The sequence below is a fragment of the Lethenteron reissneri genome, chromosome 61 (genome assembly GCF_015708825.2).
Source record: "Lethenteron reissneri isolate LAM-NWPU_2019-01 chromosome 61, ASM1570882v1, whole genome shotgun sequence".
Classification (NCBI taxonomy): domain Eukaryota; kingdom Metazoa; phylum Chordata; class Hyperoartia; order Petromyzontiformes; family Petromyzontidae; genus Lethenteron; species Lethenteron reissneri.
This window is the reverse complement of record NC_083839.1, coordinates 2,695,139-2,720,400: the sequence shown is the minus strand read 5'-3', so window position 1 is coordinate 2,720,400 and position 25,262 is coordinate 2,695,139. Positions and strand designations below refer to the sequence as shown.

The window sequence follows — 25,262 nt, the reverse complement described above, 5'->3', positions numbered from 1 at the left end:
GTTTTTTGTGTTCCGGTTTTGTTTTTCTACGGGACTTTCTTTTGGCGGAAGGGCAGTTTGCTCGTCAAAACGATGAGAAATGAATCGGCTTTATCCTGTCCGGCAACAATTACAGGTGTTAGGATATGTTCAAATATTTGCTCAATCCACGCTAGTAATACCTTGATATTTCCAACCTTTATGCTGTTTGCCTTTTGGCGTTCTCTCATCTAACGCTGGTGGTGAGACAAGGCTATGAAGGGGAGGCTGTCTCTGGTGTAGGCCGATCCGTTTCAAAGTCAATGCGAATGTATGGGGCACAGGCGGTGCATCGGCCAGTTATCTCAGTCAGTCGACCCGTGGCACCTGGGTCTGCCCCGTGACCTCTCCTGCCAGCGGGCGTTCGACACTTCACGTGGTCTCAACGTGCACATAGCCTGGCACAAGCGCCGTGGGGACGTCACCGCCACTTAGTGGCGAATGGCGGTTGTTGTTGTGTGGGATTTGAAGTTGACGATGGCATTTTCTTCTTTCAGGGCACGTCAATTTCTCCGACGAAGCCACGGCCTCCTTCAGGCTGTGCGACGGCGTTGTGCTCTTCATTGACGCAGCAGAGGGGGTGAGGTTCATTTATTTTTGTTACACACCCTGTATTCTATTGCGTGTTTAATTAACTCGCCTTCGTGAAGCAACGTTAGCCAGCCATTAAACAGTACTTGACAACGTGAAAAACAAAAGGCATGCTCGCAAACGGTCATAAGGCGGCGCGACTCCCATCATGCCTTGCGTGCCACTGTCCACGTGACCACCAAATGGCACGTGCAACGCTCTGCCTCGTCTGCTTTTATCAACGCCGATTTGTTTGAGGCCCGCACGCATTTTCCTGTTGCGATAACGTTTTTCCTCATCAGTTTAACATAACGCGTAGTCCTTCGCGACCAATATCCATAATAGAGGGGGTTTTTCGGGGTTAGATCACGTAAATATACAAATTGCCGTTGAACCACCACCACCAGACACAACCAATTAGTAAAGGTTTATCTTCCTGGTTCTTTTGGTAAAGTCACGTAGAATGGAAATAATAAAATAATAAAAAGAAAACATAATAAAGTTTTTTCACATAAACAAAACATGCCAATTGGTTACTTGTTCAGCACACCGCTTGTGTGTTGGAGAGTAAACCCACTACAACATTTACAATCATTTACAGAAAGCGGTCGATTTGGATTATTATCATTCGGAGTATTTGGATGCCTCTCTAACATATAGCTCTGGATGTACCTGCAGCACACTGATTAGAAGTACTCCAATACTTGATTCAATCTTGATTTGAAGCTTTCGTGACTGCAGGAATCCACACTCTTTGGTTCTTTTGGTAAAGTCACGTAGGTAGAAAAATAAAATAAATGACGACGTTTCGGGCGCAACACAAGTGTCCGTCATCAGGTGGGAAAGCATGGCCTGCTGCTGATGCAGACTGTTTGCATCATCAGCAGGCCTTACTTTCCCACTTGATTCAGTGCATACCGCCTGCTATGGCATTATGGTTCAGCAGCACAGTCTTTAACACGGCTGGTGAAGTATGTCGTATATAACGCCCCGATGGCAGCCTGTGAATGGAAGATGAGCGCCACCTTGGGTGCTCGTTTGAGCAGCAAATCACTGACGCCTTGGTGCCCCGTGTGAACTGCAAGCAACCGTGTTGAGCAACTGGTTGCACGGGCATCCACATGTAAGCGATTCGGTTTTAAGCAACTCGCAAGCCGAGCAAACGCTCGCTTCGGAGTGGACACGGCCCAGCGTTTGGCTTGTCCATCGTGGTCTCGACACAAAGATAAAGATCCCCCGTATAGCCTGTAACGGACTGTTGAGGCGAGTGCTGTTAGCGAGCAGCACCTACGAAGGCCGACGACACGGCACACGACGGGCTGGGTGGCCGGCACCGCGCCCGGCCGCCTTTGTCTCCCCAGTGCCGATGTTTACCACGCATCGCACCGGGTGCTCATTTGAGGCCGAGTCGATCTAGGGGCGGCCGCGAGCGGGAATCGATCTCGGGCCCCCCCCCCCCCCGCCGGCTTTCGTAGCGCCAGCAGACGCGCCAACACCGCTCCGCCGCCCGCCCGCCCCCAGGTGATGCTCAACACCGAGCGGCTGATCAAGCACGCGGTCCAGGAGCGCCTCGCCATCACCGTGTGCATCAACAAGATCGACCGGCTGGTGCTGGAGCTCAAGCTGCCGCCCACCGACGCCTACTTCAAGTTGCGACACATTGTGGACGAGGTCAACAGCCTGTTGAGGTTCGTAGCGCCGTGCGCGCGCGTCGAACCCGCTCGCTCGCTCGCTCGCCCGCCCGCCCGCCCCGAGCAAATGGTTCGGAGGTGAACGGAGGACCCACCTTGCAACTTGCAGACGTCACGGAGCGGGAAAGGGGTCCGGGTGTGCTCGGACGGTCTCGCGCGCCGATCTTTCGTCGTGTCTCTCTCTGCATTGCGCCCGTTGCAACGCGTTGACCTGGACCCCGTGCGTTTACGCCGCCGCAGCTTGTACTCGGAGAGCGAGGACGGCCTCGTGGTGTCGCCACTGCTGGGCAACGTCTGCTTCGCCAGCTCGGAGTACAGCGTCTGCTTCACGCTCGGCTCCTTCGCCAAGATCTACTCCGACGTCTACGGTGAGAAAACTGACACCTTTTTACAAGGAGTCAAGTTTGCATAGACCGCAATACCTGCAGTCATAATGCAAACAAAAAACACAACTCTGATAATGTATGCACTGTCCTTGAAGTTGATTGGTCCACACCCGAGACAGCTTTCCTTAGAGCCTAGTCTCACATGGGTTGGACCAGATGACGCCAAAAGGCGCACATAGAAGGGTAAAAAAACCAATTATCATATTTTTACTGGCAAATGAGGTTCCCATAGTGTCTACGGTGAGCTTTTGTTAAAAAAACGAACGTTGCTTGCGCAAGGTTGGGTGGGGTGGGGGGGGGGTCCGTCCGTGGCCTTGTTGCCACGCTGCTGTAAGTTTAAGGCGCTGCTGCTGACGAATGTAGCCGAGTGCGTGTGTGGTGGCGTAGCGGTGGGGGGGTAGCGGTTGGCGTGCTGAGTCTACGAACCCGGCGACCACGAGTTCGATTCCCACTCACGGTCAACGCCTGTGACGAAATATCTGAACCGGTCCTGGGCCTCCCCTAGGTCGACTCGGCCTCAAATGAGTACCCGGTGAGGTGTGTAAACATCGCCGCTGGGGAGACAAAGGCGGTCGGACGTGGTGCTGGCCACCCACCCCCCCTCGTGTGCAGTGCCGACCTTCATAGGTGCTCGTTAACAGAACTTTCCCCAACAGTCTGTGCCACTGCCAATGGGGCCCTCAACTTTGGGCCTGTGACGCGCAGGCCCGTTGTAAATACAACACGGTGCCCGTCGTGCGTTTGCATCCCGTTAAAAACCGTCTTGTTTGATTTTTACAGGCGATGTCAGTTACCAAGAGTTTGCCAGACGCCTCTGGGGAGACGTTTACTTCAACCCCAAGACGTGAGTCCTTTGTCAACGGTGCAGCCGGCAGAGCGTGCAGGGCTGGTGACGGGGGGGGGTGGGGGGGTGGTGGGGAACAGTGTCTTTGTTCACTGCTTTCGATTACTTTGCGGCTATTACTGTCCAATTGATAAGCGACTTTGTTGAGCTATCGTCTGTGGTCAGGTCGCTTTTGGAAAATAAGTGAATAGCGCAGTGGGGGGCATTGTCTGGCAGGGTGGGGATGGTTTAGTTGTTGTATTTGTTTGTGTTTGGGTGATCCGTTTACCTTTCTTGTATCGTGTTCTTGTACTGTTTGTTCTCGTAGCGTTCTTACCGCGTGGCCCCGACTGGACATCTGTGAACAAAGAGCTTCATAGCTCATCGGATTCCTCCTGCAGTATAAATAAATGTTATGAATCTGATCGTTTGGAAAGGAGAGGGACGGGCGTTTCTCCGCAACGAATTGTGGTGGCTGTCACCTGCTTGGCTGCTGGTCATCGTTTCTCACTTTGAATGGGGGGGGAGGGAGAGGTTGGTGTGGCTTGGTAACTTAAACTGGCAGAGAAAGGACATCTTTGCTTCTGTCACCTTGCTAGACATCACTTCTGCTGGTGGGCCAGAGGTCGCAATCGGGTACCCGATACCCGTACCCTACCCGATACCAGGCTACCCGTACCCGGCCGGGTACGGGTACCCGTTTGCGACCCTGGTGCGGCCGGGTACGGGTGAGTCACCATTTGTCACTCATTTCCCAACGTCTTGTCTCGTCTCACAATTCAAGTTCCTAGAATCAACCCACCCGCGCTTGCAACATGGCTTCATCCCAGAGGTCGCAATCGGGTACCCGTTTGTGTCCCTGGTGCGGCCGGGTACGGGTAAGGAATCAAAACTGGTTTGCGACCTCTGTGGTGGGCCCTGCATTTGACAGGTATTGCTTTTCAGGGGCTCTTGGCTTTGAGGCTTTAAAGGGGTCCTCGGTGGTATGCTGGTCGCAGGCTGTGTTCCGTGCAGTTGTGATGCCCCTTGCCGCTCGTCAAAATTTCGAGCGAGCGGACACTGATCCGTTGCCGATCCCCGTGCCAGGCGGCGCTTCACCAAGAAGCAGCCGGACACCAACGCTCAGCGCAGTTTCGTGGAGTTCGTCCTCGAGCCGGTCTACAAGATCTTCTCGCAGGTGCCCGCCCCGCTCGCCCGCTCGCCCGGCCGGCCGCGACCGCCGCTGGCGCGCAGGGTCTTCCCCATCGCTCTGTGCAACCCATCCGAGTCAGTGGGCCGCGCGAGAGCGGCGCTCCTGGGTGGCTCTCCTGAGTGCTCGTGCACCGTCTGCGTCCCCACGACCACACGCGTCGCCCCCTGGAGCCAGGGGCCCTGCGCCCAAAATGACAAGAAGGGCCTTTTTTTAAAGCCACGCGGTGAATACAAGTGACACGATGGTCTTTGATAAATAACGTCACGGAGCGGTCCTGAAAGAGCCTTGTGCTGGATTTGAAGCTTTCGTGACTGCAAGGATTCATACTCTTAGTTCTTTCGGTAAAGTCACGTAGGTAAAAATGAAATTAAAATTAATAAAAATAAAATAATAAAATCACGACGTTTCGGAGGCAACACAAGTCTCCGTCATCAGGTGGGACCGTCGCAGCCCTTGATGCAGCAAATCTGGCTGTGACGGTCCCACCTGATGACGGAGACTTGTGTTGCCTCCGAAACGTTGTGATTTTATTGTTTTATTTTTATTAATTTTAATTAAATTTTTTACCTACATGGTGACTTTACCGAAAGAACTAAGAGTATGAAGCCTTGTGCTGCTCCGGAGCCGCATGTTGGGGACCGCTGTCCTAGAGACGCTTAGACCAGGCCGCCATGGGCTGCATTATTCGATTTTATCTTTACCAGGTAAGGCCCCACTGAGCTATATAGCTTCAATTTTTTCAGAAGCGACCCGGCCGCAAACGATAGCTCGACAAAGTGGCTTATCGCGTGGAAATGTACAGCGGGCAAATTCTCCAAAACGCACGTCGATTCTAAATGGGGAGGGAAAAACGGGGAGGGCCCCCTGGGCAGGGAGTCTGTGGCGCCGTCTCGAGAGGGTCACGCGTTTGGCACAACGGTCCCTCACTGACGGTGTTGCGACGAACGATTGAGTGAATGTGATGCGAATGCTGCCCAGGTGGTGGGGGACGTGGATGTGCTGCTTCCACGGACGCTGGAGGAGCTCGGCGTGCATCTCACGAAGGAAGAGCTCAAGATGAACATCCGCCCCCTCCTGCGCCTCGTCTGCAAGCGCTTCTTCGGCGACATGACCGGTAACGCTTGTGATGAGTGTCCGCGTGCTCTGTTCCCCAGTGTGTAACGAAATACGTAATAACCGGTACCTTATACAGCAGGGCCATACTATGGTACGTGACAACCTCTTCGACTGCAGAACCTGAGCCGTGCCGCTGACGTCGCGCGCACTGAACGAGGCGCGCGTCGGTGACGCGGTGACGCCGTGTCCTCGTGGTGTACCGACTGTCGTGCCACTCTGTGAACGTGCCGAGGTGTGCGTCGGTGCCGCGGTGACGCGGTGACGCCGTGTGCTCGCTGTGTACCGACTGAACAAATTGAGATGCCTGTAGCTGGCACAATCACGCCGCGTCCTCGCGGCTCGCCGACCGACCAAACGGAGACGCGTGTGGGGGCGACGGGACGTCGCTGGCGTTGCGAGTGAGCCGGCGTTACGCGTTGACCGTGCGCGCAGGGCTGGTGGACATGTGCGTGGAGCACGTGCCGTCGCCGCAAGCCGGCGCGCGCACCAAGATTGAGCACACCTACACGGGCCCCCTGGACTCGGAGCTGGCCGACGCCATGCTGGACTGTGACCCCGACGTGAGTGCGCTTGAGTTTCACGCATCGTCATTGTCGTCGTCATCTTTGTCGTCATCTTCACCGTCGTCATCTTCGTCATCATCATCTTCATCGTCGTCATCTTCGTCGTCATCTTCATCGTCGTCGTCGTCGTCATCTTCGTCATCATCGTCGTCATCGTCGTCATCTTCATTGTCATCGTCGTCATCATCTTCGTCATCCTCGTCGTCGTCGTTATGCGGATGTTCAGAAATAAAACGTCGTTCAAGACGCAAGCGTCTCACCTCCTGCGTTTGACGTTCATCATTTCTTTAGATACGTCAACTCGTTTATTCATAACTGCTCATTGTGTGTGTAGTTTGCTGTCCTTCCCCCGTTCCTCCGATTATCATGGTCAGCTACGTATGGTGCAAAATAATTTAAAAATACACACTCGTGTGTGTGTGTCTCCCTTCCTGACGGCAGGGGCCTCTCATGTGCCACACGACCAAGATGTACAGCACGGAGGACGGCGTGCACTTCCACGCGTTTGGCCGTGTGCTCGGCGGCACGCTGCACGCGGGGCAGGACGCCCGCGTGCTCGGGGAGAACTACACGCTGGAGGACGAGGAGGACTCGCGCATCTGCGCCGTCGGGCGCCTCTGGATCTCCGTGGCGAGGTTGGTGGGCGCTGGAGGCGGCGGGGAATTGGTGTGTGTCTGTGTGGGTGTAGTGTAGGGGTTAGCGCGCTGCGCTGTGAACCCGGCAACCCGAGTTCGATTCCCGCTCACGGCCAACACCAGTGACGATTAGCTTAACCGGTCCTGGGCCTCCCCTAGGTCGACTCAACCTCAAATGAGTACCTGGTGCGATGCGTAAACATTGTCACCACTGGGGAGACAAAGGCGGTCGTGCGTGGTGTTGGCCACCCACTCCCTCGCGTACCGTTTCGGCCTTTATAGGTGCTCGCTCACAGCACTTGCCCCTATACTCATTTAAGGCTACACGGGGGATATTTATCTTCGTGTGTGGGTGGGTGTGTGTGGGTGTAGTGTAGCGGTTAGCGCGCTGGGCTACGAATCCGAAGACCCAGGTTCGATTCCCGCTTACGGTCAACGCCAGTACTGGGTCTGCCGTAGGTCAACTCGGCATCAAATGAGTACCTGGTACGGCGTGTAAACATCGGCACTCGGGAGATAAATTCGGCCAGGCGTGGTGCTGGCCACCCACCCCCTCGTCTGCCGTGCAGGCCTTCATAGGTGCTCGCTAACAGCACTTGCCCCAAGAGTCTCTGAAGGCTATACGGGGGGGGGGGGGGGGTTCTTTTGCCTTTATCTTTGTGCGCGCAATGTTGACCATGGGTTGCCGTGTCCAGGTACCGCATTGAAGTGAGCAGAGTCCCGGCTGGAAACTGGGTGCTCATCGAAGGCGTGGATCAGCCCATTGTGAAGACGGCTACAATCACAGAGCCCACAGGCACCGACGAGGTGAACCACCGCATTGTTTTCATCGCAGTGCTCTCTGAAATTTAGCTTTGCTATATTCTTTCTCTTTCTTCTTTCTCCACCGCTGGTTGCTTTAATGGCTTTATTTTGGTGATTTGGAAAAGTTTTTTTTGGTTTGGCCATATTTGTTTGTTGTAGTACGGAGTTAGAATGATGGCTTTAATCTATGTTGTCTTGTGGTTGTTGTTGTTGTTTGACTTGCATCCCACTGGGATTTTTGCACACGGCGTTGTTGTACGGTGCTTTTTTTTCTGGCAGTTATTTCCTGGATTTTTCTTTTCGCGCATAGTCACATAGTCACTGTAAGATGTTTTCTTGTTCATGTATTTTTCTTTGTTGCGGTTGCACCCGATTCAAGAGCCGAATGGCTCACAGGGCTATACCAAAGTTTCACCTGCACTCATCACACACAAAGTGGCTTGCCACGAGTGAACCACAACACCTTGCCGATCTGGTCATCGCGCCAGCTCCGGGCATCCCTCGCAGCAGCAGCAGCGGTGGTTTTAGGCTGGCCATCAAACAAAGACGGTGACGACCGCATCGCCCGCTTTCAGATGCGCTTCTGCGGCCGATGTTCGGAAGCCACTGGGAGCCATGCACTTTGAAATCTAGAATGAAAACCCATTTCTTTAGAACCTGCTTTTTGTGTTTAGTTTGTTGTCCCGCCCGCCCCGCGCCTCCGATTCTCACGGTTGGCTACATAAATACATTCATACATATCACGGCCGTACCACAAAGGTCGAGAACCCCCATTGCAATTAAGGGGGGCGAGGGTTGTCTGCGAAGGGCTTTGGTCGTGAGGATACGATCCCTTTCCCCCCCTTGTGCTCGCGCGAACAGGCCCAGATCTTCCGACCGCTCAAGTTCAACACGTCGTCTGTCATCAAGATTGCCGTCGAGCCCGTGAACCCGTCGGAGCTGCCGAAGATGTTGGACGGCCTGCGTAAGGTCAACAAGAGTTATCCCGTCCTCACGACCAAGGTACACCTCCTCACTCGGCGGGAGAGGGCGCTTGCTGCTCTTCCAACGGCATTCTCCGCTAAATGTAAAGCTCCTCCCACCCTCAACCAGTATATATACAAATATGGTGTTCTTGGAATTTCTCTCACTTGATACAGCTATCGTGCTGTGACGGTTCCACCTGAAGACGGAAGCTTGTGTTGCCTCCGAAACGTCGTGATTTTTATTTTATTTTTATTTTACTTTTATTCATTTAATTTTTTCACCTACGTGACTTTACCAGAAAAAACCTAAGAATATGAATCCTTGCAGTCACGAAAGCTTCAAATCTAGAAATGTAAAGCTGTCGTTTTTCTTTCACATCTCTTTTTCCACTACATAACAACCGAACCGCTCCAGGCCCGTGCCGAGCCCAAGCCCGGTTGTAGCTCAGTCGGCGCCAGGTTTGTTTTTCCACTTGAAGAATGCCGAGCCGTGCCACCGCCGTCACCCGCGATAAACGACCGGGGACGCGCGGCTGAAGCGGTCGCGCCTTGTCCTCGCCACCGTACAGGCTGTGACGTCGCTCGCGACGAACCCGTCAGTAGCCTGCCTCCTGGCCCTGCTTGGCCCCATCCCCGAGTCAGAATCGATTGTCTCGCGAAGCCATTGAACCGCAGCTCGATGCCTGACGTCGCTCGCGACAAACCTGTCATTAGCCTCCCTCCTGCCCTGCTTGGCCCCACACCACCACCTTGAGCCAGATTTGAATATCTGGCGAAGCCATTGAATCATGGCCTAGTTCTGGCCCTCGGGACATGGTAGGTGGCCAGTGGAAAACCCACTCCCCCCCCGCCCCCTCCCTCGTTACCGTGAGCGCCCTGCGCTGGCTCGGCTCGGCTTGACTCGGATGTGCCAGTGGAAAAGCGGGATCGCGCGTGCCGACGTGAGTTGACAGCTCTGCTCGTTCGCGCGCGCAGGTGGAGGAATCGGGGGAGCACATCATCCTGGGCACGGGGGAGCTCTACCTGGACTGCGTGATGCACGACCTTCGCAAGATGTACTCCGAGATCGACATCAAGGTTTGTGCTTTGGCGACCGTCGCACCGCTGGCTGTGTGAACGGAAGCCTCTTTAAGATGCGGGGATCCGAATCTTCGCTGCGTTTTGCCGGGTCAGAGGCTTCGGTCGATGGCGTGGGGGGGGGGATTCAAGCTGTTTCCTGTCGGTGTAACAGACCCCAGAATCTGGGACAAGTACCCAGGGTCTCAAGTTTGCTGTGGGCATAACTTGTCTATTCAACGTGCAGCTGAATCAGCAAAAGGCTTATAGTGTTTATTTTATAATTTTACCGATTGCACCAAGCCCATTGGTCCCGGCGCTCCGAGAGCGATCGGACCAGTGTGAGGGGGTAAATCGTTACATTCACGATCATCGCCATGCATTAACAAGTTTAAGTGTTCTCCACGCAATAAATTTCACTGTGTGCGTGTAATTTTAAGCTCATATCTCCTCTGGTCTGTTGCCCGCACCAATCGCGGTGGCTCGGAGATGTTAACTACCTCGCCCGGTATACAGGAGGTCGTGTGTTCGATCCCAACCCTGACGCCTGCTGCTGTATATTTGGAGTTTGCACGTTCTCCCGGTGGTCGTGTGGATTCTTTTTTTCCCCTCCACGTTTAGAATCGACATCACGTGTTTAGAGCATTTGGCTGCTTCAAATTTCCACGCGATGATAAGCCACTTGGTTGAGCTATCGCTTGTGACGGACAGCTTCTGACACGGAGCTTATGTAGCTCAGAAGTGGGCCTTACCTGTGTAATGGGTTCCGGAGACACTTGTAGAGGTAACTTCTTTATTACAATACAACACTCCCAACAGTCCTGATACTCTGTTACAGCCTAGGTACACAGCCTAGGTACACAGCCTAGATACACTACTCTGGCTACGCTCTGGGGTCCTCCGGCTACAATTACCCTCGGGGAGGCTACCTGACCCGACTCAGCCAAGGTGCGGGTCTGGACTCTGGCTTCCTCGGAACTCGCCCTCACAAGGACGTAGAGCCGGGAGTCCCAGAGTCCCACCACTGGCCCTCACAGCGTCCCGGCCCTTACAAGGACAAGCGGGACGAGGGGGTCCAGGGTCCTAAGCTGGCTGGCTGGCGGGTCTTGGGTCTTGAGCTGCGACTGGCCCCGATCGGCCAGGGAGCTGCCCTTTTATGCCTCGTCCCCAACTAGGGGTGGGGTTGTGTGCGCCCCCAGGTATCCCACAGAGCACATACAGCCCCCCCCCCCGTTGGTGGCGCCAAGGGGCTTAACTGTCTGGGGTGCCTGGGATCCTGGTGCCGAGGGCTTATCTGTCTATGGTCCCAGAGCCCCCAGCAGCCCCTCCCCTCTTATGGTACTACACCTGGTTAAATAAAAATAAAAATGTTTTAGATCTCCTGTGCTGCGTGATGAAGGTTATGTCCCCACGTCCTTCCGCAGGTTGCTGACCCTGTCGTGTCTTTCTGTGAGACCGTGGTGGAGACCTCCTCCTTGAAGTGCTTTGCTGAGACTCCCAACAAGAAGTAAGTCCCCTAAATAACAATAATAATCTGAACTTAGTATTATTCGTTCGCTCTCGAAGAAAGAGAGAGAGCAACGACTCGGGCGCGCAAGGGGTTAGGAACCGCAGGCGAGTGGGAAGGCGGCAGCCTGACGATGAGCCGGCACCAACAAATTGCCCAAACTCTGCGGTCCACTGTGTATATGTTCAGCTGTAATTATCGGACAATTAAACACGTTCCTTCGGAGGGGGCAGGTAGCAACTTGGTTGGACGGCGCATTCGTGCGATCCGTGTCACGCGGCGCAAGCTGCGTGGGGCGGCGCGTCACGTGGTGCTGAGCCCGCCCGAAGCGCTCTAAGAAATACAAATCGAGGGCGTGGCTATGCACGACAGACAGACGGACAAATAATCCCTGGTGGGCAGTGTGGAACTGTTGTTACTACCTGTATGAGTGCTTTAGGTGTGGGGAGGAAACCGGAGGAGCATCTGGAGCAACTCCGGTTGTTTGTTGACGTGTGTGGATCGTTGCTTTCGCAGGAACAAGATCACAATGATTGCCGAGCCGCTGGAGAAAGGCTTGGCCGAGGACATCGAGAACGAGGTGGTGCAAATCACCTGGAACAGGTAACGCGCTTGCCGAAGGCGGTCTGGGTTTCAGAATCAAAGTCAGAATATTTGTTTATGCTGGAGGAATCCGATGAGCTATGAAGCTCTTTTTCACAGATGTCCAGTCAGGTCACGGGGGTCAGAGCGTTATAAAGTGTAGGAAAGGTTAGCAAATCGTAAAAAAAAATTATTGAACCAAAACTATATTTATTTTACACAATTGGAACCTCATTTGCCAGTAAAAATATGATAATTGGTTTTTTACCCTTCTATCTGGCAACAAAACTGACGCCTTTTTTTTACAAGGAGTCATGTTTACATCGACCACAATACCTGCAGTCATAATGCGCCTTTTGGCATCATCTGGTCCAACCCATGTGAGACTAGGCTCTAAGGAAAGCTGTCTCGGGTGTGGACCAATCAACTTCAAGGACAGTGCATACATTATCAGAGTTGTGTTTTTGTTTGCATTATGACTGCAGGTATTGTGGTCAATGTAAACATGACTCCTTGTAAAAAAGGTGTCAGTTTTGTTGCCAGATAGAAGGGTAAAAAAACAATTATTATATTTATTTTACCAGGTAAAAGCCGACTGGAGCTATCAGTTATTTTTCAGGAGCGACCTGGCCACAAACGATAGCCCGACGAAGTGGCTTATCGTCACGTGACCGTTTATAGCGGCAGCCAAATCGTCTAAACGACGCGCGGTTAGTACGACCAGAAAGCGCATCGGAGAGCCGCGCAGTACGACCACGAAACCCGCGCAGTGGAATTCTCTCTCGCTCTCTCGCACGCATGCTCGCTCGCTTCACTTTTTTTTCACTTTAAGAAAATCTATGCCAATAAAACAAACATTTTTTTTTACCTTACCTGCCCCAAAGCCCACTGAGGTATTAACTTATTTTTCAGTAGCGACCTGGCCACAAATGATAGGGTTTACTGTGTGCGTGCTAACCCCCGCGGTAGCGGGAACGCCACCATGTCTCCCCCAGTGGCGATGTTTACACACCACACCACTGGTTACTCATTTGAGTCTGAGTCGAGCTAGAGAAGTGCCCAGGACTGGTTCAGATAAGCGTTACTGCTGTTGGTGGCCGCGAGCGGGAATCGAACGGCGGGTCGACCGGGTTCGTAGCGCAGCGCGCTAACCGCTGCACTACCGCTCCCTACACGCACACGTGCAACAACAACAACTGCTGTTCGCCACGATGTGGCGGTGACATCACCACAGTGCTTTGTGCCAGGCTATGTGCACTTTAAGGCCACGTGAAGTGTCGAACAGCCGCTGGCAGGAGGTCACGGAACAGAACCAGGCGCCATGGCTCGACTGAGATGACTGACCGATGCACCATCTGTGCCCTCTGCACACGCACGCACACGCACGTATACAACAACAACAACTGCCATTCACCACTAAGTGGTGGTGACGTCACCATGACGCTTGTGCCAGGCCATGTGCACCTTGAGGCCACGTACACACACACGTATACACACACACGTATACACACATGTGTACACACAACAACAACCGACATTCTCCACTAAGTGGCGGTGACGTCACCACGACGCTTGTGCCAGGCCATGTGCACCTTGAGGCCACGTACACACACACACGTATACACACACACACGTATACACACACGCGTACACACAACAACCGACATTCGCCACTAAGTGGCGGTGACGTCACCACGACGCTTGTGCCAGGCCATGTGCACCTTGAGGCCACGTGAAGTTTCGAACGCCCGCTGGCAGGAGGTCACGGGGCAGACCCAGGTGCCACGGGTCGACTGATCGAGATGACTGAGATGACTGGCTGATGACATATACACACACACGCGTACACACAACAACAACAACCGCCATTCGCCACTAAGTGGCGGTGACGTCACCACGACGCTTGTGCCAGGCCATGTGCACCTTGAGGCCTGCAGGTGATTAACCGTCGCCTCCTGGCTTCCCCCCCCCCCCCTCGCAGGAAGAAGCTCGGAGAGTTTTTCCAGACCAAGTACGACTGGGATCTGCTCGCCGCCCGGTCCATCTGGGCCTTCGGCCCCGACACCACTGGGCCCAACATCCTGGTGGACGACACCCTGCCTTCAGAGGTGCTGCGTCCGCTTGTGTTCAGAGTCAAAATTCGACATTTCCACTTCTAGATTTGAAGCTTTCGTGACTGCAAGGATTCATATTCTTAGGTTTTTTTCGGTAAGGTCACGTAGGTAAAAAATTTTAATTAATAAAAGTTAAATAAAAATCACGACGTTTCGGAGGCAACATAAGCTTCTGTCTTCAGGTGGCACCGTCTTTTATTAATTTAAATGTTTTACCTACGTGACTTTACCGAAAAAACCTAAGAATATTTCCACTTTTGCGCATGCGCACGTGAAGAAGACACGCGCGTTTATTCTGTGACTCGGGGCGTACCGGCGCAGAAGTGGCGAAACCCTCCCCCACCGTATTGAGCCATCGGTTTTGGTTTTGGATGATGTTCAGGCCTGGGCTGAGGTTGCTACGAATATTCGTTTAAACAGGCTGTATTCCAAAAGCCGGTTGGCGATTAACGGCGCAATGCAGTGCCGTAGTTTTTATTTTTATTTTACCAGGTAAGGCCCACTGAGCTATCTACATAACTGTTTTTCAGAACCGACCTGGCTATCACAAATAATGGTTCAACGAAGTGGCTCGTCGCCGTGTGGAAATTTACAGCAGCCAAATACTCTACTACCCTGTCCCACACAGCTGCAGATTGACGCCGTCATTCAGCGCGAGTGTGTTCGTACTTGCAGGGCTGTACCTGGCCTAGGTGTGGCGCACAGTGGGTTGTTGTAGGGCATGGCACGTGATGGCAATACAGTTGGTTCACCCATGTGAATTCTACGGGGGTGTGTATGTATATCTGTCTATGGGTCTCTATGGGTCTCGATGTGGTCTGTGGGCCAGAGCGTGACTCTATGGGTCTGTGTGAGTCTTTGGGTCTCTGTGTGAGTCTATGTATGTATGTATGTTGAACTTATTTCACACCGTATGTCGCCAACCGTGCTAATCGGAGGTGCGGGGGAAGGACAACGAACTAAATACAAAAAGCAGTTGTAAAGAAATTAGTTTTTAAGCGTCGCCACTCGGGAGGCAAAGGCGGCCGTGGCGCGGTGCCGGCCAACACCGCCATTTGGCGTGCCGTGCCCCCGCCCTTGGCAGTTGCTCTCTTAACAGCACTTGCCCCCACACCGCGGGGAGTGGGGGAGGGTGGTTATCTATTCTTGGTTCTTTCGGTAAAGTCACGTAGAAGGGAAATAATAAACTAAAACAATAAAATTCTCGCGACGTTTCAACTGCAACACAAGCAATCATCATCAGGTGTGAAAACCACAGCAAGAAACATTTTCAACACGAAACATTTTCTTGCTGTGGTTTTCACCCCTGATGATGATTGCTTGTGTTGCAGTGGAAATGTGAGAATATTGTTGTTCTATTTGTATTATTTCCCTTCTACGTGACTTTACCGAAAGAACCAAGAATATGAATCCGTGCGGTCACGAAAGCTTTCAACCGAGGGTGGTTATCTTGACCTTTGACCTGTGTCTGTGGTTCCGCATGTGCGCAGGTGGACAAGGCGCTGCTGGGCTCGGTGAAGGACAGCATCGTGCAGGGCTTTCAGTGGGGCACTCGCGAGGGCCCACTGTGCGATGAGCGTGAGTCCACCCACCTCCTCCTCATCCTCCTCCGCCCCGTCCAGCCGAGAGCCGTCCCACCTCACCGGGCACCTCTCCTGCACCCCCCCATCAGTTAGACTGATGGCCTTAATCTAAGTTGTCTTATGGTTGTTGTTGTTTGACTTGCATCCCACTGGGATTTTTGCACACAGGGTTGGTGTACGGTGCTTTTTTCTGCAATATTTTGCTGTCTTTTCTTGGATTTTCTGTTTGTACTTAGTCACTTTAAGATGTTTTCTTGTTCATGTTTTTGTTTGTTGCGCTTGCACCCGTTACCATTCGCCGCATTGCTAGAGAGGAGGAGTCCATCCTTTGACTTAAATCGCGACCCTCCCCCCCCCCCGAATCGCGACGATTTGTCGAGGCAGTTGGCGGGGGGGGGGGTCGATTCGCCCACTTCACGGCCGACATCGGTGCGATAATAACACTGGTCAGCAACAAAAAAAATTCTGGCCTGGACTTTTGCAGCTGTTTTAGACTAATTTCAAGGTGCTGATTCCAAATCTGATCTCAGATTTTCTCTATCACATCTCATTTTTAAATCCTTTATATTAAGTTCGCTTGCTTGCGTGCTTGCGACCGTGCAAATCTTTCGGTCGTTTTTTAACCCACTTCCCGTGATCCAATCGAGCTGACATTTTCCACACAGACTCGTTGTGCGAGACAATTAGTGTTCGTGAAAAATGTTTTCCAAAATTTTACACTGTTTAGGGAAAACAAATTAAATATTTAATTACCAATTGTTTAATACTGCAGACAATCATCTGACCCATAGGTGGCAGCCATCTCAAGCCAGAGGACGAGAGGACTCTAGCCGCCACGCATATAAAGGATTTAGAGTGAAAAACTTTGTTTTTACGGGTTATACTTATTATGCTATCGGCAAACCCCATTTTCATTGATTTTACCCGAAATTAACTCTGTCACTTATGATTGCAAGTTGTTACGAGTCAGTGACTGCTTTAGTGTTAAAATATGGTGCTGTATTTTTAGAATAGTGTGTTTATATTATCATTTTATGTAGATATCCACATTTATGTAATATTTTTCTTCTGCAGTTTTTATTGAAAATGCAATATTTGATATCTGATGTGATGGACAAAAACTGATGCCAGATTTGGAATCGGCACCACAAAATTACCTTAAAACCGTTGGAATACCTTATGCCAGAACAAGTGTGTTGACCAGTGTTATCTGAACTGGCCCTCTGGGCTCCCCCCCTCCCCTCGGTTGACTCGGCAGCAGTCTTCATTGTCACCTTTCGTTTTGTCCGTGGCGAAGATGAGCCGCTGGTTTTTGGGACGGCAACAAATGTAAATAAATGAATCGGTGACTAGGAGCTTTAGCCATTCATTGGTGGGGTTTTTTATCGTCATCATTATTTGAAATTCTAGATTTGAAGCTTTCGTGACTGCAAGGATTCATATTCTTAGGGTTTTTTTTCTTTTTTCGGTAAAGTCACGTAGGTAAAAAATTTAAATTAATAAAATAAAAAATCACGATGTTTCGGAGGCAACACAAGCTTCCGTCTTCAGGTGGAACCGTCACAGCCACGATAGCTGTATTTTTTTAATTTTATTTAACTTTTATTAATTTTAATTTTTTACCTACGTGACTTTACCGAAGAAAAAAAACCTAAGAATATTATTTGAAATGCTTGTTTCACGCAGGCTTTGCTTGAACCGTACGCTACGCGTAAAAACAGCCCTTTGGGTCGGAGCGGCGACCCAAAGGAGCACCCAGCGGCAACGAAGAAAGCGATGCTAACGCCGTGTCGCGTGCCGCGTGCCGTGTGCCGTGTGTGTGTGTGTGCTGCTCGCGCGCTTGTCTGGCGCTCAGCAATCCGCAATGTGAAGTTCAAGATCCTGGACGCGGTCATCGCCAATGAGCCGCTGCACCGGGGCGGCGGTCAGATCATCCCGACGGCACGCCGGGTTGTCTACTCGGCGTTCCTCATGGTGCGTGCCCGCGTGCGCGTGTCCCCTCCCCTGCCGAATAAGTCGTCCGCGCCAACCTGACGTTGGACGCTGCCCTCGGCGCGACGCTCGGCGCGGCTTGTTGTTGCTGTTGTTGCTATCGTCGTTTGTGCTTTTTTTTATGCTATTTCTTCATTTGTTGATTGATTTTTTTATTTCACTTGGTCGTAGCCGGGTTTTCATTTTGCTTGGTTGTGGCCGCATACGGGATTTGGTCCTCGTATATAATTAACGTACAGCGTTGTGGCATGCTTATTAGCACACTAATGACGCCGTATCAAATGAAAGTGTTATGATTATTACAACCCGCACCGTGTTCTGCGAGAGCACCGCTGCTGCGGCCGTCTGGAACGCTCTTTCGATATTAGGAATCCCCTGGGAGCCATGCACTTGGAAATCATCTCGATTGAAAACTCATTTCTTGATAACTACTTTGCGTGTGTTAGTTTGTTGTCCTTCCCCCCGCACCTGCGATTAGCACGGCTGGCTACGTGTACGGTGCGAGAGAAGATCAACACACACGCAGGTCACGTGCGCGAGTTTGAAGTGCGATAACTCGCGCGTTGGGCGGCCCTGTAACCCGCGGCTCGCCCGCGTCTGTTGCAGGCGACGCCGCGTCTCATGGAGCCCTACTACTTCGTGGAGGTGCAGGCCCCGGCCGACTGCGTGTCTGCCGTCTACACCGTGCTGGCTCGGCGAAGGCATGTACCACCGCGGCGGCACAGTGTGGCGGCGGTGGCCCAGGAATTCGGGACGCGGTGGTGCCGCGTTTATTTTCACGAACGTTAAAAAACTGGCTTTCAGTCATAGGTTTTTACCCTTTCAACTGGTACAAAACTGACACCTTTATACAAGGCATCATGTTTGCAATAATCACAACACAAGTGGTCAAAATGCAAACAAAAAGAAACAAGTCTGATAATGATATGCACTGTCCTTGGAAGTTGATCGGTCCACACCCGAGACAGCTTTCCTTAGAGCCTAGTCTCACATGGGTTGGACCAGATGACGCCAAAAGGCACACAACTCAAAGACAATGCACCATCAGAGTATGAGAACTCGGGGTAAGCATTTACACCATTGGAACCTCATTTGCCAGTAAAAAATATGATAATTGTTATGTTTTTTGTTTGCATTATGACTGCAGGTATTGTGCTCTATGCAAACATGACTCCTTGTAAAAAAGGTGCCGGGTACGGGTAGGGTACGGGTACGGCCGGGTACGGGTACCCGTTTGCGACGCTGGTGCGGCCGGGTACGGGTAAGGAATCAAAACCCGTTTGCGACCTCTGCTCAGCGTGGTTTGCTTTGTTTATTGATGTGCCTCCGCCGTGTGCAGCCGGGCGATTGTTTTTTCCGTCGTCGTGAAAGTTATCGCTTTAATTGAATGGGAGTTTAAATAGAAACCGCATTCCATCGGGATCTCCCCTGGGTGCGGAGGGTTGGCACAATGACTCGTTTTCACATGGGGGTGGGGGGGGGTACAACAACCCCTCCCGCTAAAACCCAACGACCCGGGCCTTCTCATTCGTCGCTTGCTCGATATATTTCTGCGACGTCGCTAGAAGGGGGGGCGGGGGGCGGCCCGGGCTCGAGAGTAGCAATGCCGCTCGCCCCAGCAGCCCTTACCACTCGAGGACCACTAGGTCTCCCCCCCCCTTCCACCCCGCGTGATCCAGGGCAACCGCGGTCCGAGGTTAAAAAAAACGCCCGTTTCGTTTTTGCCCACCGCGCGCAGAGGCCACGTGACTCAGGACGCGCCCATCCCCGGCTCGCCGCTCTACACCATCAAGGCTTTCATCCCCGCCATCGACTCGTTCGGGTTCGAGACCGACCTTCGGACGCACACGCAGGGGCAGGCCTTCTGCCTGTCCGTGTTCCACCACTGGCAGGTAACGGTCGTGCTGCGTCGGCGCGTGTCGTTTGTGCGCGCACGGGCACCGTGTGGCGCGCCGGATGTTTCGTCGCGTCCGTCGCGCCGCTGGTCTGAACCGCCGCGTGCCGGCAGGTCGCGACGCGTTCCCTATTTCCGACAGCCCTGTTCTTCACCTGAGGACGGCTGCTTGCGTTGTGGCCGAAACGTCGTGAGAATTATTTTATTATGTTTTATTTTTATTATTTTATTATTTCCATTCTACGTGACTTTACCGAAAGAACCAAGAAGGTGTTCCCTCGTCTTTGCTGCACTGCTCCACTTTGGAATTCCCTCCTCCCGTCGTTTCTCGTCTCCCAAGTTATCATGATGACGACGGTGCTCGACAAACAAAAATCTTTGGCACTCGTTACACGCAAAGTTCTCGCCGCAAGTGAACCACGATACCTTTGATGATCTCGTCAAGGAGCATTAAACCGTCACGCGAACTCCGGTCATCCTCGCAGCAACAGCAGCTTTTGGCTGGCCATCGAACACAGACGGTGGTCACCGCATCGCGCTGCGCTTTCAGATGCGCTTCTGCGGCCGTCTGGAACGCTCTTCCGATTTTAGGAGCTGTGCACTGAAATAATCGAGATTGAGAACTCGTTTTTTTAGAGCTGATTTTTGTGTTTAGTGTGTTGTCCTTCCCCCCGCACCTACGATTAGCACGTTTGCCTACGTACGGCGCGAAAGAAGTTCAACATATATACACACATACAACAGCTTTCGTCGGATTTGTGAACACCTACGGAAAATGACACACCACCGCGTGAAAATAGGTTACTGCCAGCAAGCTGCCCTAGTTCTCGCTGTTTGTGCATTTAGCTGAAATGCACAACCGTCTGTTTCACAGTGGACATTAAAGATCCCCTTGACATCATTTGAAAACATTGCAGGACGTGGGACAACATTTGTACTGTGTGTGTACTGTATGTGAACCGTGTGTGTACCCTGTGTGTACTGCTTGTACTGTGTGTGTACCGTGTTTACTCTTTATGTTATGTGTATGTGTACTGTGTGTGTACCGTGTGTGTACTGCTTGTACTCTGTGTACTGTATTTACTCTATGTTTTGTGTATGTGTACCGTGTGTGTACTGTGTGTGTGTACTGTATGTATGCTGTGTGTGTACTGTGTGTGTACTGTGTATGTGTACTGTGTGCGCTACTCGCCAGGCAGCTGTCTTCCTTTGGAACGCATCTACTACTACTAACTATTACTGCCGCATACATCGTAGGGGAAACCCCTACTTTGTTTTCGATCAACTGATGTCTTATTTAATGGCCAGTTAAGTAGGCAAGCACCAAGTCCAGCATAAAGCTTTTTGGGTTAGATGGCGTTAGTATAAATGTGTCGTTAACCCACCACCACCACCCGACAGCCATCCAGTAAGGTTTGTCACGTAAACAGAACGTGGCTCAATTGGTTACTAGTTCAGCCCACCGCTTGTGTGTTCGGAGAGCGAATCCACAACATTTACAATTTGAGTACTCTGAAGTTTCGCTGGTAATCACATCCAGCGATTTTGCCAGAATTCTGGCCGAACGACACATTTGTACTCGCGCGATCGAATAATATTGGTCGCGAAAGCCTACGTGTCAGACTCGGCGCCAAGTGTTTGTCGTTTTTTTTCGCGCACACGCGAAGATCGTGCCAGGAGATCCCTTGGACAAGAGCATTGTGATCCGTCCACTGGAGCCGCAGCCGGCCCCTCACCTCGCCAGGGAATTCATGATCAAGACTCGTCGCCGAAAGGTACACGCGCGGGGCGTCTTGTGGGTTTTATTTTTCGATCACCGCCTTTGGGCGTCTTCATTCACACGGTGGTCTACGCCAGCGGTCTTCACTACGTTTTCAAAAGGTGGGGGTGGGTGGGGGGGAGTGGCGGTGGGGGGCACTTTCGCCGATGAGGCGTCATCAGTGCGAGTGAGGAGGGCCTGCCACACCATTTGAAACCATTGCGGGGTTTGTGACCGCAGCACGATGACGATGATGGGGGTGGGGTGGGGTGTTGTCGCTGTGTATTGTCGGGAGGGGGGGGGCGCACTAAAGGCCACCAGGGGCTGCTAGTGAGCCCTGGGCCCTTGTCATGAACAACACTGGTCTACGCTTACAGCTGAGTGTCCTTGATCGGGTAAGGGGGCAGGACTGCAATTGCTTGCGCACACCACCACTGGCTGAAGGGCCTCTTGAGCATTATGTGGCCTACTCTTCCTCGAGGGAGAGGTAGGCTCGTTTGTATCAACCTGCCGCGCCAGGAGGTTGAACCGGTGCCTAAATCCCTTCCCCCGGTGTAAGCACGGGTGCACCCGCGTGCCCCGTGCTCAAATTGTATTATCGGTGATTTACCTTCTGAAAAAAATTTGGCCACGTCTCGCTAACCCCCCCCCCGGAAAGGGGCATCTCACACCCCCGGGCGGGGTTGGTGGCACGAACGACACGCCGGTTAAGAAGAAGAAGAACCACTGCTCTAGCGGTTCTGGGATGGCGGGGTGGAGGGAGGACCGCTCTTGTTCCCTTGCGTTTTCTAACCCCACTGTGCCCCACGGCACGTCCCCTCCGCTTTCCGCAGGGGCTGAGCGAGGACGTAAGCATCAGCAAGTTCTTCGACGACCCCATGTTGCTGGAGCTGGCCAAACAGGACGTCATGTTCAACTACCCGATGTGATTGGCCGTGGGTAGGCCTACATGCGGTGCGAAAGAAGTTCAACTTGCGTGCGTGCGGCCCGCGTCATCCGCCCCCTAAACCGCCCCCCCCCCCCCCGGCCCCTCTTTCCGCCAGACTCGTTTTTTCCCACGGCAGCACAACGGTCGCTCGCTTGTAAATCGGTGCGTGTCGTTACCGTAGCCGTTGTCGCGCGGTCATCCGGCGATGCGAATTGCCTCGTCATACGGTAAACCAAACCCCCCCCCCCCCTCCCGTACGTAGCCTCTGATTCCAGTCCATCATCGTTTCGCTCGATCGCGCAAAGTAGCAACCGCAGTGAAATAGATCCACAAGGTGAGCGTAGGTTTAGCCCCTCCGATTGTTGATTTGGGGGGCTGTGTTGTATCGCGTGTTGTGGGCGCCGCGGTGGCTAGGTGATGTTAACTACCTCGCCTTGTATACAGGAAGGTCGTGGGTTCGATCCCGACCCTGACACCTGCTGTATATTTGGAGTTTGCGTCTCTCTCTCATCATCATCACGGTGGCTAGGAGATGTTAACTCTCTCGCCTGGTGTACAGGAGGTCGTGGGTTCAATCCCAACCCTGCTGTATATTTGGAGTTTGCGTGTCTCTCTCTCTCCCCCCTGATCGCAGTTTTCCCCTCCACATTTAGAATCGACGTGCGCTCAGACATCACGCATTATTTAGATTATTTGGCTGCGATAATTTTCCACACGATGACGATGAGCCACTTTGTTGTTGAGCTGCCATTTGTGATCGCCAGGTCGCGTCTGCAAGAAGAGCTATTGTAGCTCAGCGGGCCTCGCCTGGGAAAATAAAAATAGTTTCGTTTTTAGTCGTTCTTGCGTGGTGTCGGTTTCTCGATAAAAGTGCCCGGCGCGTGGAGCGGAACGTCGGACATCGTGGCCGGAACGACACAACGGCTACGCGGAGCGATCGATTCGACTGCCCGGCATCGTGGACCAAACATCGGAAGCTGTCGCCGTAAATACAAATAGCCGCTGCGTTTACACACACACGTGCGTGCGTGCGTCACCGGCGTTATTTACCCGCGAGCGGGGGGGGGGTGTCGAACCAGGGAATTGTGGTGCGGTCATCGGCTCGGCAAAGGTCGCAAACGGGTTTTGATTCCTTACCCGTACCCGGCCGCACCAGGGTCGCAAATGGGTACGGGTACCCGTTCCCTACCCGTACCCTACCCGAAATGAGTGACAAACAGTTACTCACCAGTGACTCACGGCCTACCCGTACCCGGCCGCACCAGGGTCGCAAACGGCTACCCGTACCCGGCCGGGTATGGGTAGCCGGGTATCGGGTAGGGTACGGGTATCGGGTACCCGGTTGCGACCTTTGCGGCTCGGTCTCGCGCGACGGTCTTTTTTTTACGTTTTGCGCGCCGGTACGCCCCACGTGGGTTGAGGTTTGCGAAGGTGACATTTGTTGAGCGTTTTTACGCAATTAAATGCATTCTCTTTTTGAGAAACGGATGCGTTGGAACCGTTGCCTCCTCTTTGTCGATCCTGTCTTACAGTGTGAAGGTTTTAACTCGTGCTGTTCAAGCGGGTGTGGTGTGGTTCCACTTTTTTTTTAATACGTAAAACATGAATCGCAAGCGCCATTATTTCTGCCGACCCGCTTGCTTTATTTTCTCGACGTGCGCTGCATCGGCAAGTTCTACGACGACCCAATGCTGCCACGTTTTCTCGCGTACGCCAAGTTCCTCGCTTAATGCTCAGTGTTCACGCCGCAACGCGTCTTAGCGAGCACGGGGTTCTTCCATTCGGGAAGGCTTTTCGTGCAACGTGGAACGACGTAATACGACCCCAAAACCACTAACAACTGAAAAAATTACCCCAAAACCACTAAAAACCAAAAAATACCAAAAAAACACAAAAAACTAAATTAAACGAAAAAAAAACTATAAATAAAAAAATGAAAAAATACCGTAAAACCATTTAAAATTATGGAAATACCCCAAAACCACTAACAACTGAAAAAATTACCCCAAAACCACTAAAAACCGAAAAATACCAAAAAAAAACTAAATAAAACGAAAAAAAATCTATAAATAAAAAAAAAAACTGAAAAAATACGGCAAAACCATTAAAAATTGTGTAAATACCCCAAAACCACTAACAACTGAAAAAATTACCCCAAAACCACTAAAAACCGAAAAATACCAAAAAAACTAAAAAAAACACGAAAAAAGAAATAAAACGAAAATAAAAACTTTAAATAAAAAAAACACAAATAACCGAGAGTACGCCGCAACTGCATTACTGTTAATTTTCGATTTAAAGCTTTCGTGACTGCAGGGATTCATATTCTTGGTTCTTTCGGTAAAGTGAGAATTAGATTTTTTTATATATTTTTATTACTTTATTATTTCCCTTCTACGTGACTTTACCGACAGAACCAAGAATATGCATTACTGTTATAACGTTTCGCGTTCCGCGTTGTACGAAAAGCGTTCCCCCGAATGGAAAAAAACACACCGCGAGAACGCGTCGCAAGAGTGAACGCCGCTGCGAGCGATGCGAAGCCGGAGGGACTTGGCCCCCGTGTGCGGACTGTCGTTGAGTGGCTTCTGTGCCTTGGTTGCTTGGGGCTTTCTCGGATTCCTGCTCCCTCTGCCACGGTTTCTTGCGTTTCTCCCGAAGGTTCTTACCAGAAGGGGGTGGGGTTGGGGGTCTGGCTGATGTTTGGAACCCCAGGGGTTCACGTGGGTGTCGATTTAAATATCAAGGCACATTTTGTCGTACGGTAATTTTATACATGTTTTGTTTTATTAAATAGCGGTTTATTGAAATGTCACAAAACGGCCTTAGCTAGTTTAACACCGAGTAGTAGCAGGAGGCTCGCGAAGAATATCCATAATAAGAGGTTTTTTTGGGGGTTAGAGCGTGTAAATATAAATGTGTTCTTAAAACCGCCACCACCCGACACAGCCAATTCTTAAGGGTTGGCATGTAAACAGAACGTGCCCATGTGCTGTACGAGCAACACATCGGTGTGCTGTACTAGTGACGAATTGGCACGTTCTGTTCACGTGACGAACATTACTGATCGGCTGTCGGGTGGTG

General features: G+C 52.0%; 1 protein-coding gene across 3 annotated transcripts in view; it reads left to right on the top strand.

The window, feature by feature from the left end:
* LOC133358327 (116 kDa U5 small nuclear ribonucleoprotein component) overlaps positions 1–23,676 on the top strand; it is a 47,049-nt gene extending 23,373 nt beyond the window's left edge. For all 3 annotated transcript variants that reach the window (XM_061576594.1, XM_061576593.1, XM_061576592.1), the window contains exons 9-28: positions 516–598; positions 2,110–2,276; positions 2,520–2,647; positions 3,446–3,509; positions 4,575–4,665; positions 5,659–5,794; positions 6,229–6,356; positions 6,801–6,994; positions 7,690–7,801; positions 8,660–8,800; positions 9,739–9,840; positions 11,244–11,326; positions 11,843–11,929; positions 13,890–14,016; positions 15,513–15,600; positions 17,461–17,579; positions 18,204–18,298; positions 19,336–19,489; positions 21,159–21,266; positions 22,084–23,676. In XM_061576594.1, coding sequence (XP_061432578.1) covers positions 516–598; positions 2,110–2,276; positions 2,520–2,647; positions 3,446–3,509; positions 4,575–4,665; positions 5,659–5,794; positions 6,229–6,356; positions 6,801–6,994; positions 7,690–7,801; positions 8,660–8,800; positions 9,739–9,840; positions 11,244–11,326; positions 11,843–11,929; positions 13,890–14,016; positions 15,513–15,600; positions 17,461–17,579; positions 18,204–18,298; positions 19,336–19,489; positions 21,159–21,266; positions 22,084–22,179 — 2,303 coding nt within the window. In that variant the 3' untranslated portion in view covers positions 22,180–23,676. The remainder of the gene's footprint in view (positions 1–515; positions 599–2,109; positions 2,277–2,519; positions 2,648–3,445; positions 3,510–4,574; positions 4,666–5,658; positions 5,795–6,228; positions 6,357–6,800; positions 6,995–7,689; positions 7,802–8,659; positions 8,801–9,738; positions 9,841–11,243; positions 11,327–11,842; positions 11,930–13,889; positions 14,017–15,512; positions 15,601–17,460; positions 17,580–18,203; positions 18,299–19,335; positions 19,490–21,158; positions 21,267–22,083) is intronic.
* The last annotated feature ends 1,586 nt before the right edge of the window (positions 23,677–25,262 follow it).